This window comes from Eleutherodactylus coqui, chromosome 5 (assembly GCF_035609145.1).
Source record: "Eleutherodactylus coqui strain aEleCoq1 chromosome 5, aEleCoq1.hap1, whole genome shotgun sequence".
Classification (NCBI taxonomy): Eukaryota; Metazoa; Chordata; class Amphibia; order Anura; family Eleutherodactylidae; genus Eleutherodactylus; species Eleutherodactylus coqui.
This window is the reverse complement of record NC_089841.1, coordinates 12,061,096-12,078,119: the sequence shown is the minus strand read 5'-3', so window position 1 is coordinate 12,078,119 and position 17,024 is coordinate 12,061,096. Positions and strand designations below refer to the sequence as shown.

General features: G+C 42.3%; 1 protein-coding gene across 1 annotated transcript in view; it reads left to right on the top strand.

The window, feature by feature from the left end:
* Positions 1-15,564, top strand: part of LOC136629002 (oocyte zinc finger protein XlCOF22-like) — a 338,499-nt gene extending 322,935 nt beyond the window's left edge. The window contains exons 5-7 of the mRNA XM_066605104.1: positions 241-331; positions 11,799-12,620; positions 14,567-15,564. Coding sequence (XP_066461201.1) covers positions 241-331; positions 11,799-12,620; positions 14,567-15,225 — 1,572 coding nt within the window. The 3' untranslated portion in view covers positions 15,226-15,564. The remainder of the gene's footprint in view (positions 1-240; positions 332-11,798; positions 12,621-14,566) is intronic.
* The last annotated feature ends 1,460 nt before the right edge of the window (positions 15,565-17,024 follow it).

The following is a 17,024-nucleotide window of genomic DNA, read 5'->3' as shown; positions in this document are numbered from 1 at the left end:
GATGTGTCTGGTAGACGCTGATCTCCTCCACTGAGACAACGTGCAGCGTGTCTAGCCATGCCGGATATACATGTGTATGAGGATCCTGAGGGGTCATTGAGCCGCCATGTAATATCTATGTCCGGCTTCTAGACCGGCAGCTATGTGGCTCAGATAACTACTCCTGTCAGGTCATTATGTCATAAACCTTCCACACGACTTCTCCAACGGTCTGCTGACTTTTACAATATTTTCTCACAGCTTTTGTATCAGGATGAAGATCTGACCAATATTAATACTACAGAGACAAATGTGAGGGGCGATCAGCGGTGTAAAGAGGAGATTCCTACAGGTGAGTAGTAACCACTAAGTACAGCAGAGTCACAAAAGATGTGATCTCCGAACAAACGAGCTTCCATAACTTTCCCTTGTATCACTGGACCCCCAAGTGACCTATTGGTGTAGGATTAGCCGGCAGGAGTGTCACTAATTCCACCAGAGCTTCCAGAACCGTTAGAGATGTCCAGTCCGATATCTGATTCGTAATGATATAGTGGGAAAGCATCTCAGAGGAAGAATGCAAATGAACCTGGTGTAGGCACCTAGGCCCCTGGGTAGGGTATCCGAGGCCATCACCCGTGGACTCGGACGGTGAAAAAAAGGTAGTAGGTTCCTATGCTGGAGAGCATCTAAGTGGAGAGCTGCAGAAATGGCAGAGGGCCCAGCAGGCACCCCAGGACATGAAAGAAAGCAAATGCAAAAAAATCAAAAATTCTGCGCTCATAACAAACCATACAAAGTTCAGTCCGGCATGTAAACTTACAGGAAAAATTAGATGGAAGAAAAACGTACTTTGGATGAGGGGGATGGATTAACGTACGAACGGTGTACCATATATATATATTTTTAGGGAGAGCAGTATGGCAGGAATTTGGGGCCCTTTCGACCTTGGATAAAACGTACCTGGTCTTTCCCGACCATCAATGGTAGAGCTGTATTTCCTACAATCTTAGTAAGTGGTTTTTTGCCTACATTGATGCGGGAGATGGGGCGGAGCTTTGTTTATCTGGTGGATCTTCCTTAGATTTGGGGATCATGGAGGTCGCTGCTAGAAGAGAAGTCTGTCCCACTGGGAGTCCTTCTGTAGCATTAAAAATATAGCAAGATGCACACTGAGGATAGGGGATACTTTCCTGTAGTAGGAGGCTGAAGGCCATCGGGCCCCGGGCGTTTAGTAGTTATACGTGTTTTAATTTCAACTGATTTTATTAAAAAGAAAATAGATTGGCAAATTATTACATTCTGATCAGCCAGAAAATTCCCCTCGCAGGGGGCGCAATAATGTAATTTGACAGTTAAAACAAAACCATTAACATCCACACAGGGATCTGAAGGGATCTAACAGGTATTTCTGTTGGTCTCTTTTAGATGTTTTTTCTCTCCTTTTTGAGAAGAATGTGAAACCATCTCTAGAACTATTAAAGGGGTTGTCCCGTGCCGAAACGGGTTTTTTTTTTTTTTCAACAGCCCCCCCGTTCGGCGCGAGACAACCCCGATGCAGGGGTTAAACAAGAAAACCGGACAGTGCTTACCTGAATCCCCGCGCTCCGGTGACTTCTTACTTACCTGGTGAAGATGGCCGCCGGGATCTTCTCTCTCGGTGGACCGCAGGGCTTCTGTGCGGTCCATTGCCGATTCCAGCCTCCTGATTGGCTGGAATCGGCACGTGACGGGGTGGAGCTACACGGAGTCCCTCTCCGGCACGAGCAGCCCCATTGAGAAAAGAAGAAGACCCGGACTGCGCAAGCGCGTCTAATCTGGCGATTAGACGCTGAAAATTAGACGGCTCCATGGAAACGAGGACGCCAGCAACGGAACAGGTAAGTGAATAACTTCTTATAACTTCTGTATGGCTCATAATTAATGCACAATGTACATTACAAAGTGCATTAATATGGCCATACAGAAGTGTATAACCCCACTTGCTTTCGCGGGACAACCCCTTTAAAGCTGTGAGACACGGCAGGGGGATGCTAGGATCAGGACTTTAGTTTCTGACATACATCCCGTCTTACACGTTCTTTCTGCTCATTTTCTATCCCATATTGAGTACTCTCGGCAGTCCAGGTATGTCCAGGGAATCGCACCATGGTTGCCAAGTTCTTAGGAATAACTCCACTTTGTCTTCTCTCATTGCCGACAGTTTTTCCTATAGCATCATTCTTGAAAGCCTAGCTACAATCGGGTTAATTAAAAGGGTGCGTGAGAGCCATAGAGAGGCAATGTATATTCTAGCAGCCATCAAGATGTACTGAAAGAATTTATGCTGATGATTATTGAACCCCATGGGTTTGTCGGCAAGGAGGATGGAGAGGCAAAATGGTTTGCCTAAGGCTGGGGATATGAGGTTGGTAGCCCACCTCCAGAGAGACCTCCCCAGCGGGCACGTCCACCTTATATGAGAGGTCGTCCCCAAGGTGTTACAGCCTCTGAAACAATTTGGTCAGGTACTTGGGGGAGTACTTGTGGATTTTTTGAGGGAAGTAAATATGTTCTATGAAGTATTTTTAACCCTTTCCAATCCACTGCCTGACGTCTGAAGATATTCTGATTGAAGGCTGTACAGCTCCAATGTCAGAAGACGTCCGGCAGGGTATTCTTACTGTATATTACTGGCCACTCTGTTGTCAGGGGGACTCTCCAGCATGTCCCATACCGCAGTACTGGCTCTAACCAGCAGATGGCACCATTGTAAAATGGCAGATAGAGAAAGCCCCCTAGGAAACCCTGTATCTAAAAATGGTTTGCAAAGGGTTAATGATGTTTCGTCGAGAGTTACCTGATGGCTGCCTTTTGATATGAACGTGCTGCCATCAAGGTAGGGAGAGGGAACTATTTAGATAGGATTCCCAGCATAGCGTGAATGGAAGCTTATTTCCCAGTGTTAGGTGATTGATATTGGTATATAGAGAGGCTATCACATCTGGACCATGGGGGACCATGTACATAGTCTCTCAAGGCCAGTGGGATTTGCTGCAGGGGTGGTGTTGTTCATTAGGGTTCGGATGAAGCTATATATTTGTAGCAATTGAGACGTCCTGGGATGGAGTATGTATCGATGAGTTCTTGTGGTGTAAGGAGTCTGCCATGTGGCATGTAGTGGTACAGTAAAGTTAGACCTCTGTTTCGCCACCATAGGAAGCTGTTTTCTTGGGAACGTAATACAAATGCTTGATTAGGGATAACGGATAGCAGAGGGGGTAGATTTGACATCAGCAAAAACTTGAATTTGCATCTCCTCCAGATGAGAAAGAGATAGTAGGTTATTGGTGATAGGTGTTGGATGGCTGAAGTCTTTCCATTTTTATCCCAAAAAATGGCTTTGAGGTAGATTTGGGGGAAAGAGGGCATCCTTGTCTTGTACCTCTTCGTATGGGAATTGTCTGAGGTTTAGAGCAAGGACGTTTTAGCTATGCAGAGAGGGTAGAATATAGAGCGCATAGCGCTGCAACATAGGCTCTATGGATACCAGCTTTCTCTAGAACCGCAAAGAGACATTCCTAGGAGAGCCTGTCAAAAGCTAGGACTACTAGCGGGGTTCTTTGTAAATGTGAGGCGTGGATGAGAGTATTTTTCTTATATTGTTTGGAGCTTGATGAGCTCGGATACAGCTGACTTGATCTCTATGTACCAAAGAGGGAAGAAAGCAGTTAAATATACTTGTGAGGATTTTATAATCTGGATTTAGCTATGAGATGATTGGGCAATAAGTTTTAGGAGAGATAGGGTCTTTATTCGGTTTAGCAATGGCTGGTATGTGGGCGCTTAAAAATTCCTCGGGGATACCTTTTTTGGATGGTATAGAATTTTAAAAGAGTGTTAATGGAGTCATAGAAGGGTTTCAGCAGAGTCTGCGGGTCAGAGGAGTAGATGGCTTATTGTACAACTCATAATAATGTTGGCGAGACCATCGGATTTTACTTTCTATTATGTCAGTGTCTCATGATCACAGGTGACTCCTTTAGGCATGTGGTGCAATCTACTATACTGGACAAGCAGAAAAGGGGAACATTTAATATCAATATGCAGGAAAGAAGGGCCATCTATGCACTCAAAGACAAAAAGGAGATCATTAGAGATGAGCGAGCGTACTCGGTAAGGATAGATACTCGAGCGAATATCGTCCTTACCGAGTACCTGCCAGCTTGCCTGCAAATATTCGGGTGCCGGCGGGGGGCGAGGAGCGGCAGGGGAGAGTGGGGTAGAACGGAAGGGAGATCTCTGTCTTCCCCCCCACTCCCTCCTGCTCACTCCTGCAACACAGCGCTCACCCACGCCGGCACCTGAATCTTTGCGAGCAGGCAGGTACTCGGTAAGGACGATACTCGCTCGAGTATCTGTCCTTACTGAGTACACTCGCTCATCTCTAGAGATCATCTTTAAGCCTGCGGATAAGAGTGTTGCTATACTCCTCATGAACACATTAGACTACAAGAAAGAAGCAGACCGACAGCTGACAGACACCAGATACTACACCAAACTGGGTCAAGACCCGACTCAGAAATATGTGAGGGAATTGAGAAGGGTCATCTGAGCCTATCAGTGGGCTCCGCAAAACTTTTGGACGTGATACCGGAGAACCCCGAGGTTGTAACATTCTACATGCTTCCAAAACTGCACAAAGCTGGCAACCCAGGGAGGCCAATTATCTCTGGTGTCGGAACCCTCACTGAAAGAATCTCAGGATGGGTAGTAGGTGTCCTCAAACCACTGGTGAGAAACTCAACCAGCTATTTGCACGACATCACGGACGTACTGAACAAACTATCAACCATTGGTCCCCTCACCAATGGCACCGTCCTGACCACCATGGATGTGCAATCCTTATATTCCGACATCCCACATGAAAGTGGACTGACCACCTGCAAGGCACACCTTGAGGCCAATGTGGGTTGCCTCTGAATCAGTGTTACAATTCATGAGATTTATTCGCCCACACACTTATTTCTCCTTTGGTAAAGAGATATTCCTGCAACTCAATGGAACCGCCATGGGTCGTAAAATGAAACCCCAATATGCCAACCTCTTCATTGCAAAATTGGAGAGTGACTTTCTAGGATCCACTACCAGCAAACCATCGGCCTACTTCCACTACATTGATAACATCATGATCATTTGGACCAACACTGAACAAGAATGAATAAAATTGTATGAGAGAGTCAATGTATTCCACCCCACTATAAACCTGACAATAAACTACTCGCATACAGAAATCAACTTTTTGGACACCATTATAAAAATTTCAAACAACTTAATACAGACATCCCTATACCAAAAACTGGCTGATCGGCCCACATACCTCAGCTGGGACAGTTTCCTACCTAAACACATCAAAAAGTCCACAGTCTACAGCCAGGCCATCAGATGCAACCGGATATGCTTCAACCCAGCAGACAGAGAGGAACATCTATAGCATCTTAAAAGGACATTTTTAAATACCATCCCACCTCAAATGATGACCAAATCACCAGAGCCACCAAGATACCCAGAATTTAACTACTCCAATACATAAAGAAGCAAGAAAACAATTGGGTACCTCCTAGTAGCGATCTACAATTCACAGCTAGAGGTACTAATGAAAACAGCAAAGAAACTCCATCATACCTACACAAGGATGACCATCTAAAAACCATATTCCTGGGCCCTCCTGTTTTGTGTTACAGGCAACCCCTAAATTTGAGGAACTTTATAATCAGGATTGCATTGACACTCGAAAAAAAAAATATCTCTGCAATGTAAGTAACTACATGACCTGCTCACATGTACTGACCACGGACAGGATACAAATCACCAACATAGGATGTGTAGGATTTAGCAGGACTATAAGATCCCGGGGACATTCACATGTTCCACATCCGATGTTGTGTACCTGATTCGGTGCAATAAATGTCCTTTTGTGGCCTTTATGTTGGATAAAATCTCATCGCCAAATAATTAAAGAGACAAAGACAGATTTACCTGTGGCCAAGCACTTTTCTAGTCACAAAAACATCATAGAACACATGAAAATTATTATACTTAAAGGCAGTTTCAAATCACAAAGCCACAGAAGAATTTGGGAGTATAAATTTATAACAACTTTTGACAATTTCAATAGAGGCCTAAATTCTTCAAGAGGATTAATGCGGGACTAGGAAATATGAGAAACCTACAGCACAGATAATACTGCTGGCCTGGTGACCCCCTAACACTAATTCAGGGACCATAAAACCTTCACATCTTTATCAGTGGACTATTTAAGTATGTGTTTTATATATATATATATATATATATATATATATATATATATATATATACACATATATACACACACACACAAATTATATGTATTTGTTCCATCCAATAGCTGAGCTGAGTTGCCTGGTAGAATTAGCGAACGCAAGTCAAGTCAATGCCCCCCTCTGAGCCTCTCCTTATCATAAGACTATAGGCTAGACGAGAAAGAATAAAATTGGTCAGCACGACCCAATAGAAATATATCTCAATAGAACTATATAGGTGCACGTTAAACCATGGCTGCAACATATAATAGAAGCAGAAACCTAAAATGGCAACAGCACGCAAAATACATTTATTATTAGAGGTATACATACCTATAATCAATACTCTTAGGCACATTAAATAATGCAAGGTTCTAGATATATATAATTTGATCAAATTGCATTGGTCCATCTACCAACGTCCAGGTGACCGAGCTCAGATGGGTCCTAACACTAATACCAGGTGAATTTCAACCTGGGAAAGTTAGGTACCTACCTCTTAGAATGCTCCTCTCTAGGGACTAAGCCTACAAATAAAACCAGGGAAGGTAGGATACCATTTATATGGTCCAGTAGGAGGGACAGAAGGTAAATGGGCGGCAGGTTATTGTTATTGATCAAGCTGGACTCTCCCCTTGTCATCAGCATATTGTACATCACAGATAAGGGTGATGGATTTGTGAAACAGGGTAGACACTCCTTTTGATGCGGAAGTAGAGTGAGAGTTATGGAATCTCAGTAGAAAATGCTTCCCTGGCAAGGGCATACATTTGTCTTGTTTAAAGTATGTCTCCTGAAATAAGAGAACTTTCATTCCATACCGTTTTAGAAGAAGAGAGACATTATGCCTCTTAAAGGGTGAATTGATGCCTCTGACACTGACGTTAAACACATGGCCTCTGTTCCAGATCTTGGTACCAAGTCCGGCAACTGAAAAGAGAAAATGTACAAGAAAATAAAAGGCGTTAGCGGTTAGGAAAATAATGTATTCAGTAGTTAGCCTATTCAGCTTATTCATTCAAGAAAACAAATTGAAGAGGGGGAAGGGTAGGAAAGTAATGGATAAGGGGGAGGGAGAAAATTGGAAAAATAATCAACACAGAAGTAAACTATAAACTATCTCGTAAGAGATTCGAGTTTTTCACGACAGAACTTGGAGCCACTCCAAGGGCCTAAAGTAGTAAAAAAACATACCCAAACTAGTGCTGCCAGTGAGACAGACCATACACAGGTGTTGCGTCTGGACCCGACATGCGGCATACACAAACAAAATAAGCACAATTGTGCACAACACAACCAAAAAGCACAACTGTGCAACATAAATACATAATGAAACTAAGGGAAAACCTTTCCCTGAAAACCCCTACCCCAGGACAGACCCCTGCCTAATCGGCAGGCCGACCACTCTGATAAGTGCAGGCCCACACGCGTACCTTGGCAGTTAACAAATCCCTACCAGGGAGCGCTGAACACAGCAATGAACAGTACAAGCTAACAAACTGTGGTACTTAGCTGGTGCAGTAGTCTGTAGCAAGGAAATGGAGCTCCAGAGACAGGTAGTGCACCTTACCAGCAATCTAGGAGCAAACTGAATTGACCCACACTGACGTCAATTCTACGTTAGACTAAATAGGGCAGGGCAACTAAAGATAGGTGAGAACTGACATCACTCACCCAACACCACGCCACTTAGCTCCAGGAAAGACAGATGCTGCTAAGACCTGGTCCGGCCTGAAAGAAGGTAAAGATCTCAGAACCGCCGCAACAACAGGAAGATAATCATGACTAGAGTACCGAGTGTCACTGCTCTTAGCCTCCTGAAACAACTGTAGGGGCGTACTTGCATACTGCAGATGCCTGCAATTTCTTGCAGCATCCAAGATGGCCAATGCATCTGGGAATAATAGGGGTTTGCAGATAATATCTCTTGGCAGATCTGAGCCAGAGGGCTGTGGTCTGAATGCTCTATGGATGCGCTCAATGGAGAAAGATGACACCCTGTCAGCACTGAGTAAAAGCGCAAACAGCTCTTTCGCCACTTTAGGTAAAACATCCGCTGCCAATGTCTAGGGCAGGCCCTAGATGCGCACATTACAGCATCTATTACAATTCGCTAAGTGCTCCTGCATTAAAAGCACTCTATTTAGGTGGGTATGTCTCTTTCTAATCACCTGCACCATCTCCAGAAAGTGCGTGATGATGGAGGCTGATGAAGACTATAAATCTTCCACCCATCTCCCCATATGTCTGACTTCCTCCATAATCTCTGTCAGGTAAGACAAAACAGGTTAGATGTTCAGTGTCTTCTTCATCAGTAGAAGCCTCTGCCTCGCGCTCTGTGTTGTGAGCTGCAACAGCTTCCTGACTTGCCGCCATCGACAGCATGAGGAGAGCGACTGCTGCGTTATTTAAGATAGTTCTGCAGGTCAGACTGACCTGTGCTTTAACGAGGAATCCCTAGGTGCTCGCCCCTCTTCTCATTGCTTATTTTCCCCATTGTGTGCTGCTGCAAAGGTTCTGAGAGAGTGCTGCTGTGATGAAGCTCTCTGCTAAAGCTTCCATCCCACTCCACGGTCAGGCTCTGCCCCCTATTGGAAAGCACTTGAGTGTTTATTGGTGGCATTAAAGCCTTGTACATTATGGAATGATATTTTCAGTTTCATGAAGAACCATGAGGAGGTAAATACAGTTTTAGGTGAGTTCAGTGTGGAGCTCTACAACACTGCAGTATACTTTTTGTATGGTTTTCCTAGATACATGATCACTAGGTTTACGGTACAAGGATGTCTGGATTGAGTGGTTATGAACTTTTATGGTGGCGTCCAGAAAGTTGATTTCTAAGTCTGGTTTATGTTGGGGTAAAATTCACTGAATCTTTCATGCAATTTTATTAGTTCTTGTTCTGAGTTGGCCCAGATAATAAATATATTGTCAATGTAGTGGAAGTACACCAATGGTTTGTTGGAGCAGGAGGCCAGGAAGTCACTCTCCAGATTTGCTATAAAAAAGCTCGCGAATTGCGGTGCCATTTTTCTGTCCATGGTGATTCCGGTGAGGTGAAGAAATATCTCTTTTCCAAATAGTTGTAAAGAGGGTAAATTTTGTGATTTGTATCACAGATTCAGAGACCATCCCATTAGCCTCAAGGTGCACCTGGCAAGCGGTTAGTCCATCATTGTCTGGGATGATAGAATGTAATGATACTATATCCATGGTGTCTAGGATGGTGTGTTAGAGAGGGAATCTATGGATGAAAGTTTGTTGGGTAGGTCTGTGGTGTCCAGCAAGTAATTCTCACCATAATTTTTGAAAATTCCTGGAGAACAGGAGAAGTCACAGAAGATTAGAAAAGGGCAAATGTTTTCCCTATCTTCAAAAAAGGGAAGAAAGTGGATCCAGGAAATTACAGACCTGTGAGCCTGACTTCTATACTGGGAAAGATATTTGAACAAATTATTAAACAGCATTTATGCAAGTACTTGGATGAAAATGGAGTAATTAACCAGAGCCAGCATGGGTTTGTAACACACAAGTCATGCCAGACTAATCTAATTTCCTTCTACGACCGTATCAGCGACTGGGTTGATCAGGGCAATGCGGTGGATATAGTATATCTTGACCTTTAGTAAAGCATTTGACAAAGTATCTCATACAATACTTATTGAAAAAAATGACTAAATATGGATTGACAAGGCAACTGTTAGGTGGATTCACAACTGGCTGAGTGATCATACTCAAAGAGTGGTCATAAATGGCTGCACATCCTAGTGGAAAAATGTATCAAGTGGGGTACTAAGCTAGGAGGGATAGGTAACACTAGGGAAGAGAGAGAGAGAATATTCAAAAAGATCTAGAAAAGCTTGAACAGTGGGCAGCGACTAACAGAATGGTATTTTACAAGGAGAAATGCAAAGTCCTACATCTGGGCAAGAAAAATGAAGAACGCACATACAGAATAGAAGAAATTGAGCTAAGTAGCAGCACATGTGAAAAAGACTTGGATATACGAGCAGATCATAGACTGAACATGAGTCAACAATGTGATGCAGCAGCCAAAAAGGCAAACACAATTCTGGAATGTATTAAGAGAAGCATAGAGTCTAGATCACATGAGGTAATTATCCCGCTCTACTATTCCTTAGTCAGACCTCATCTGCAATCCTGGGTCCAGTTCTGGGCACCCCACTTTAAAAAAAAAGACATAGACAAACTGGAGCAAGTTCAGAGAAGAGTTACCAAGATGGTGAGCGGTCTGCAAATCATGTCCTATGGGAATGGTTTAAGAAGGCTGAGAGGAGACTTATTAGCTGTCTACAAATATCTGAAGGGTTGTCACAGTGCAGAGGGATCAGCCCTATTCTCATTTGCACAAGGAAAGACTAGAAGCAATGGGATGAAACTGAAAGGGAGGAGACACAAATTAGATATTAGAAAAAACTTTCTGACAGTGAGTGGAACAGGTTACCACGGCAGGTGGTGAGTTTTCCTAAAATGGAAGTTTTCAAACAAAGGCTGGACAAATATCTGTCTGGGATGATTTAGTAAATCCTGCACTGGGAGTTAGACCCGATGACTCTGGAGGTCCCTTCCAACTCTAGCATTCTATGATTCTATAGGTATCTGGCTGTATTTCTCTCCAGTGGTTTAGGGACACTTTCTACCCATCCTGAGATTCCTTCAGTGAGGTTCCCAAACCTGAGACTATTGGCCTTCCTGAATTGCCAGATTTGTGTATTTTGGTGAGCATGTAAAATATTTCAATCTTGGCAATTCCAAACTCTTATGGACTCATGACGCATCTCAATTCCTTCATATACTTTGGAGTTGAGTCTTGATTAAGTTCGGTGGAAGGGCGACGAGGGATTTGTCTACAAATGTGCTGCTATGTCTCTCTGTCCTGGCCTCCAGCAACTAACATCCTTTCTTAATCCAACTTCTGATATCTGCAGCACCCCGCGGCTCCAGGAGCTTGAAATGTAATACACAGAGGGGCAGAGAATAGGCTCTTTTCTCTGTCCATCTACAATCAGTCCTGCAGTTCTCTCTTTGGCCCACAACATTCTCTGATTGGCCCGCCTGCCTCTGTATATAACAATGGGAAGCAGCCATAATAGTACAAGCCCTCCTGACCGTATACTGCTGCTCTATATTGTTAGTAGACAGACAAGTTATAAAATAGAGAATCAGTGTAGTATTCAGGGTACAAATACCCCTCTCCCCCACCCCCTCCTTAATATCTACATATACTGTGTATTATAGTAAAGACCTCCATGTCCCTATATCAGACTGTTGGCCACAGATGTTGTCCTAAGAGTGTCTCTACTGAGGATTTCCCCATAACAGTGTGTCGGCTGCAGATGTCTACTCTGTTAACCATTTTTGCACACTATTTGGTTTGAAATTTTTCTTACTTTCTTCCAACTAAAACTTAGGTGCCTCTTATGGTCTGAAAAATACAGTATATTGTTCAAAGACAGTAAAAATCTGTTTACTTCCTAGCAGATGTCGGTATCTGGAGCTCAGAGGGATGTCTGATATCTGCAGATTGTAAAGCGGAAGATAGTGATATCACACAAGATACATATGAAGAACCCGCCATTATCCCAGATATCTCCGCAGCCCTTCACAGCAAAGATCCATCATCTGATCCTCTTATAAAGATCCCATCTTCTGATTCATCACAGACTGATAAGCAGAGGAAAAGTCACAGGAGGAAGGCTAAACATCAAGGAGATCCTACAGGGGAGATGCCTTTTTCCTGTTTAGAATGTGGGAAATGTTTTAAATGGAAATCAGATCTTGTTACACATCAGAGATGTCACACAGGAGAGAAACCATTTTCCTGTTCAGAATGTGGGAAATGTTTTAAATGGAAATCATATCTTGTTACACATCAGAGAAGTCACACAGGAGAGAAGCCGTTTTCATGTGCAGAATGTGGGAAGCATTTTAATCAGAAATCAAATCTTGTTGTACATCAGAGAATTCACACAGGAGAGAAGCCATTTTCATGTGCAGACTGTGGTAAATCTTTTACTCATCAAACACATCTTGTTATACATCAGAGAATTCACACAGGAGAGAAGCCATTTACATGTTCAGAATGTGGCAAACATTTTAATCAGAAATCAAGTCTTGTTTCACATCAGAGAACTCACACAGGAGAGAAGCCATTTTCATGTTCAGAATGTGGGAAATGTTTTAAATGGAAATCGGATCTTGTTACACATCGGAGAGGTCACACAGGAGAGAAACCATATTCCTGTTCAGAATGTGGGAAATGTTTTAAATGGAAATCATATCTTGTTACACATCAGAGGTGTCACACGGAAGAAGCCATTTTGATGTGCAGAATGTGGGAAACATTTGACCCAGCAAACACATCTCTTTAGGCATCAGGGAATTCACACGCGAAAGTAGCAATTCTTTCTTCTTCTCCAAACTAGGTTTAGTACAAAATATTTGTATTCTGTAACGATGTATCAGTCTGATCAATGCTGTATTTCTAAAAATATAGTATTTTAAGACTACTTGTGTAGAATTATAAGTGACTATGGGGGGGTCTGACTTCTGAAAGTTACTAATGAGCACCTGCTTGGATGCTTTGTTGGACTTACTGGATCGACTATTAATTAAAAATAGACAATTGTAAAAATCCCAAGTATACATAAGAATACACGTGACAAACTCTTAAAATAGGATTTTCTCAGAATACATAATTATTATTTTTGATAGGCAAGTTTGCTAATGAAAAGACAGATCTATATGTTCTGATGGGTTTATGTGAAAGATGACGTGGGGTCACCATGATGCTATATTCTTTGTAAATTCCTGACATTTAATTCTGAGTTATAAGACGGGTGTCTGCAATTATTGATAAATCCCCTATTTCTTGTTTGTTTTTTCTGTACTAATGATGTATTTATACTTTTCACTAATAAACCCTAAATGGTGTGAAGGCCAGAATCATCAACATATATACATATATTTTTCAATAATACTTGTGAACTGCGATCTTCACATGTTAATTAAAAGTTTTCAAACAAAGGCTGGACAAATATCTGTCTGGGATGATTTAGTAAATCCTGCACTGGGAGTTAGACCCGATGACTCTGGAGGTCCCTTCCAACTCTAGCATTCTATGATTCTATAGGTATCTGGCTGTATTTCTCTCCAGTGGTTTAGGGACACCTTCTACCCATCCTGAGATTCCTTCAGTGAGGTTCCCAAACCTGAGACTATTGGCCTTCCTGAATTGCCAGATTTGTGTATTTTGGTGAGCATGTAAAATATTTCAATCTTGGCAATTCCAAACTCTTATGGACTCATGACGCATCTCAATTCCTTCATATACTTTGGAGTTGAGTCTTGATTAAGCTCGTTGGATGGGCGACGAGGGGTTTGTCTACAAATGTGCTGCTATGTCTCTCTGTCCTGGCCTCCAGCAACTAACATCCTTTCTTAATCCAACTTCTGATATCTGCAGCACCCCGCGGCTCCAGGAGCTTGAAATGTAATACACAGAGGGGCAAAGAATAGGCTCTTTTCTCTGTCCATCTACAATCAGTCCTGCAGTTCTCTCTTTTGGCCCAGAACATTCTCAGATTGGCCAGCCTGGGTATATAACAATGGGAAGCAGCCATAATAGTACAAGTCCTCCTGACCGTATACTGCTGCTCTATATTGTTAGTAGACAGACAAGTTATAAAATAGAGAATCAGTGTAGTATTCAAGGTACAAATACCCCTCTCCCCCACCCCCTCCTTAATATCTACATATACTGTGTATTATAGTAAACACCTCCATGACCCTATATCAGACTGTTGGCCACAGATGTTGTCCTAAGAGTGTCTCTACTGAGGATTTCCCCATAACAGTGTGCCGGCTGCAGATGTCTACTCTGTTAACCATTTTTGCACAGTATTTGGTTTGAAATTTTTCTTACTTACTTCCAACTGAAACTTAGGTGCCTCTTATGGTCTGAAAAATACAGTATATTGTTCAAAGACCGTAAAAATCTGTTTACTTCTTAGCAGATGTCGGTATCTGGAGCTCAGAGGGATGTTTGATATCTGCAGATTGTAAAGCGGAAGATAGTGATATCACACAAGATACATATGAAGAACCCGCCATTATCCCAGATATCCCCTCAGTCCTTTACAGCAAAGATCCATCATCTGATCCTCTTATAAAGATCCCATCTTCTGATTCCTCACAGACTCATAAGCAAAAGAAAAGTCACAGGAGGAAGGCTAAACATCAAGGAGATCCTACAGGGGAGATGCCTTTTTCCTGTTTAGAATGTGGGAAATGTTTTAAATGGAAATCAGATCTTGTTACACATCAGAGACGTCACACAGGAGAGAAACCGTTTTCCTGTTCAGAATGTGGGAAATGTTTTAAATGGAAATCAAATCTTTCTACACATCAGAGAAGTCACACAGGAGAGAAGCCGTTTTCATGTGCAGAATGTGGGAAGCATTTTAATCAGAAATCAAATCTTGTTGTACATCAGAGAATTCACACAGGAGAGAAGCCATTTTCATGTGCAGACTGTGGTAAATCTTTTACTCATCAAACACATCTTGTTATACATCAGAGAATTCACACAGGAGAGAAGCCATTTACATGTTCAGAATGTGGCAAACATTTTAATCAGAAATCAAGTCTTGTTTCACATCAGAGAACTCACACAGGAGAGAAGCCATTTTCATGTTCAGAATGTGGAAAATGTTTTAAATGGAAATCGGATCTTGTTACACATCGGAGAGGTCACACAGGAGAGAAACCATATTCCTGTTCAGAATGTGGGAAATGTTTTAAATGGAAATCACATCTTGTTACACATCAGAGGTGTCACACGGAAGAAGCTGTTTTGATGTGCAGAATGTGGGAAACATTTGACCCAGCAAACACATCTCTTTAGGCATCGGGGAATTCACACGCGGAAGTAGCAATTCTTTCTTCTTCTCCAAACTAGGTTTAGTACAAAATATTTGTATTCTGTAACGATATATCAGTCTGATCAATGCTGTATTTCTAAAAATATAGTATTTTAAGACTACTTGTGTAGAATTATAAGTGACTATGGGGGGGTCTGACTTCTGAAAGTTACTAATGAGCACCTGCTTGGATGCTTTGTTGGACTTACTGGATCGACTATTAATTAAAAATAGACAATTGTAAAAATCCCAAGTATCCATAAGAATACACGTGACAAACTCTTAAAATGGGATTTTCTCAGAATACATCATTATTATTTTTGATAGGCAAGTTTGCTAATGAAAAGACATATATGTTCTGATGGGTTTATGTGAAAGATGACGTGGGGTCACCATGATGCTATATTTTTTGTAAATTCCTGACATTTAATTCTGAGTTATAAGACGGGTGTCTGCAATTACTGATAAATCCCCTATTTCTTGTTTGTTTTTTCTGTACTAACGATGTATTTATACTTTTCACTAATAAACCCTAAATGGTGTGAAGGCCAGAATTATCAACATATATATACATATATTTTTCAATAATACTTGTGAACTGCGATCTTCACATGTTAATTAAAAGTTTTAGATGTGAATGATATGAGGAATTCCAATGTTATTACATTCTTTGCGCAGGTGAAGCACAGAGCGAGAAGCCAGGGAGGACCCAGCAATGTCTTTTAGTCTAAAGGCGCTGTACGAGCGCTGTCAACCTTAAAGGGGTTGTCTCGCGGCAGCAAGTGGGTCTATACACTTCTGTATGGCCATATTAATGCACTTTGTAATATACATCGTGCATTAAATATGAGCCATACAGAAGTTATTCACTTACCTGCTCCGTTGCTAGCGTCCCCGTTGCCATGGTTCCGTCTAACTTCGGTGTCTTCTTGCTTTTTTAGACGCGCTTGCGCAGATGCATCTTCTCCCTTCGGCTGGTCTTGGAAGCATCGGCGTTTTGGCTCCGCCCCCTTGTACGCATCATCGCGTAGCTCCGCCCCATGACGTGTGCCGGTTCCAGCCTCCTGATTGGCTGGAATCGGCATGTGATGGGGGCGGAGCTACGCGATGATGCGTACAAGGGGCGGAGCCAAAACGCTGATGCTTCCAAGACCAGCCGAAGGGAGAAGATGCATCTGCGCAAGCGCGTCTAAAAAAGCAAGAAGACACCGAAGTTAGACGGAACCATGGCAACGGGGACGCTAGCAACGGAGCAGGTAAGTGAATAACTTCTGTATGGCTCATATTTAATGCACGATGTATATTACAAAGTGCATTAATATGGCCATACAGAAGTGTATAGACCCACTTGCTTTCGCGAGACAACCCCTTTAACGGTAACGTCAGCATTCATGCAATAATTGAAACAACTGTTATCCCTTGTAATGGCCCTTTTACACGGGCTGTCAATTGTGTAAATCCCTCCACCATTCTCTCCCATCTTGTGTCCAATACAGAAACCCAGAAGTTGTTGCATGGAGACTCAATACTGTTATTAACCTCTTCATGAAGCGGCCCCCCTTTTTTTTCTATTTTCGTTTTTTCTTCCCCCCTTTAAAAAAAATCATAACTCCATTATTTATCCATCGACGTCTCTGTATGAGGGCTTGTTTTTGTGGGACAAGTTGTAGTTTTCAATGGTGTTATTAAAAGTACATATAATGAAAACTTTTAAAAAATTCTAAGTGGAGTAAAAAGAAAAAAAAAACGACATTCCGCCATCTTTCAGTGCGTCTTGTTTCTA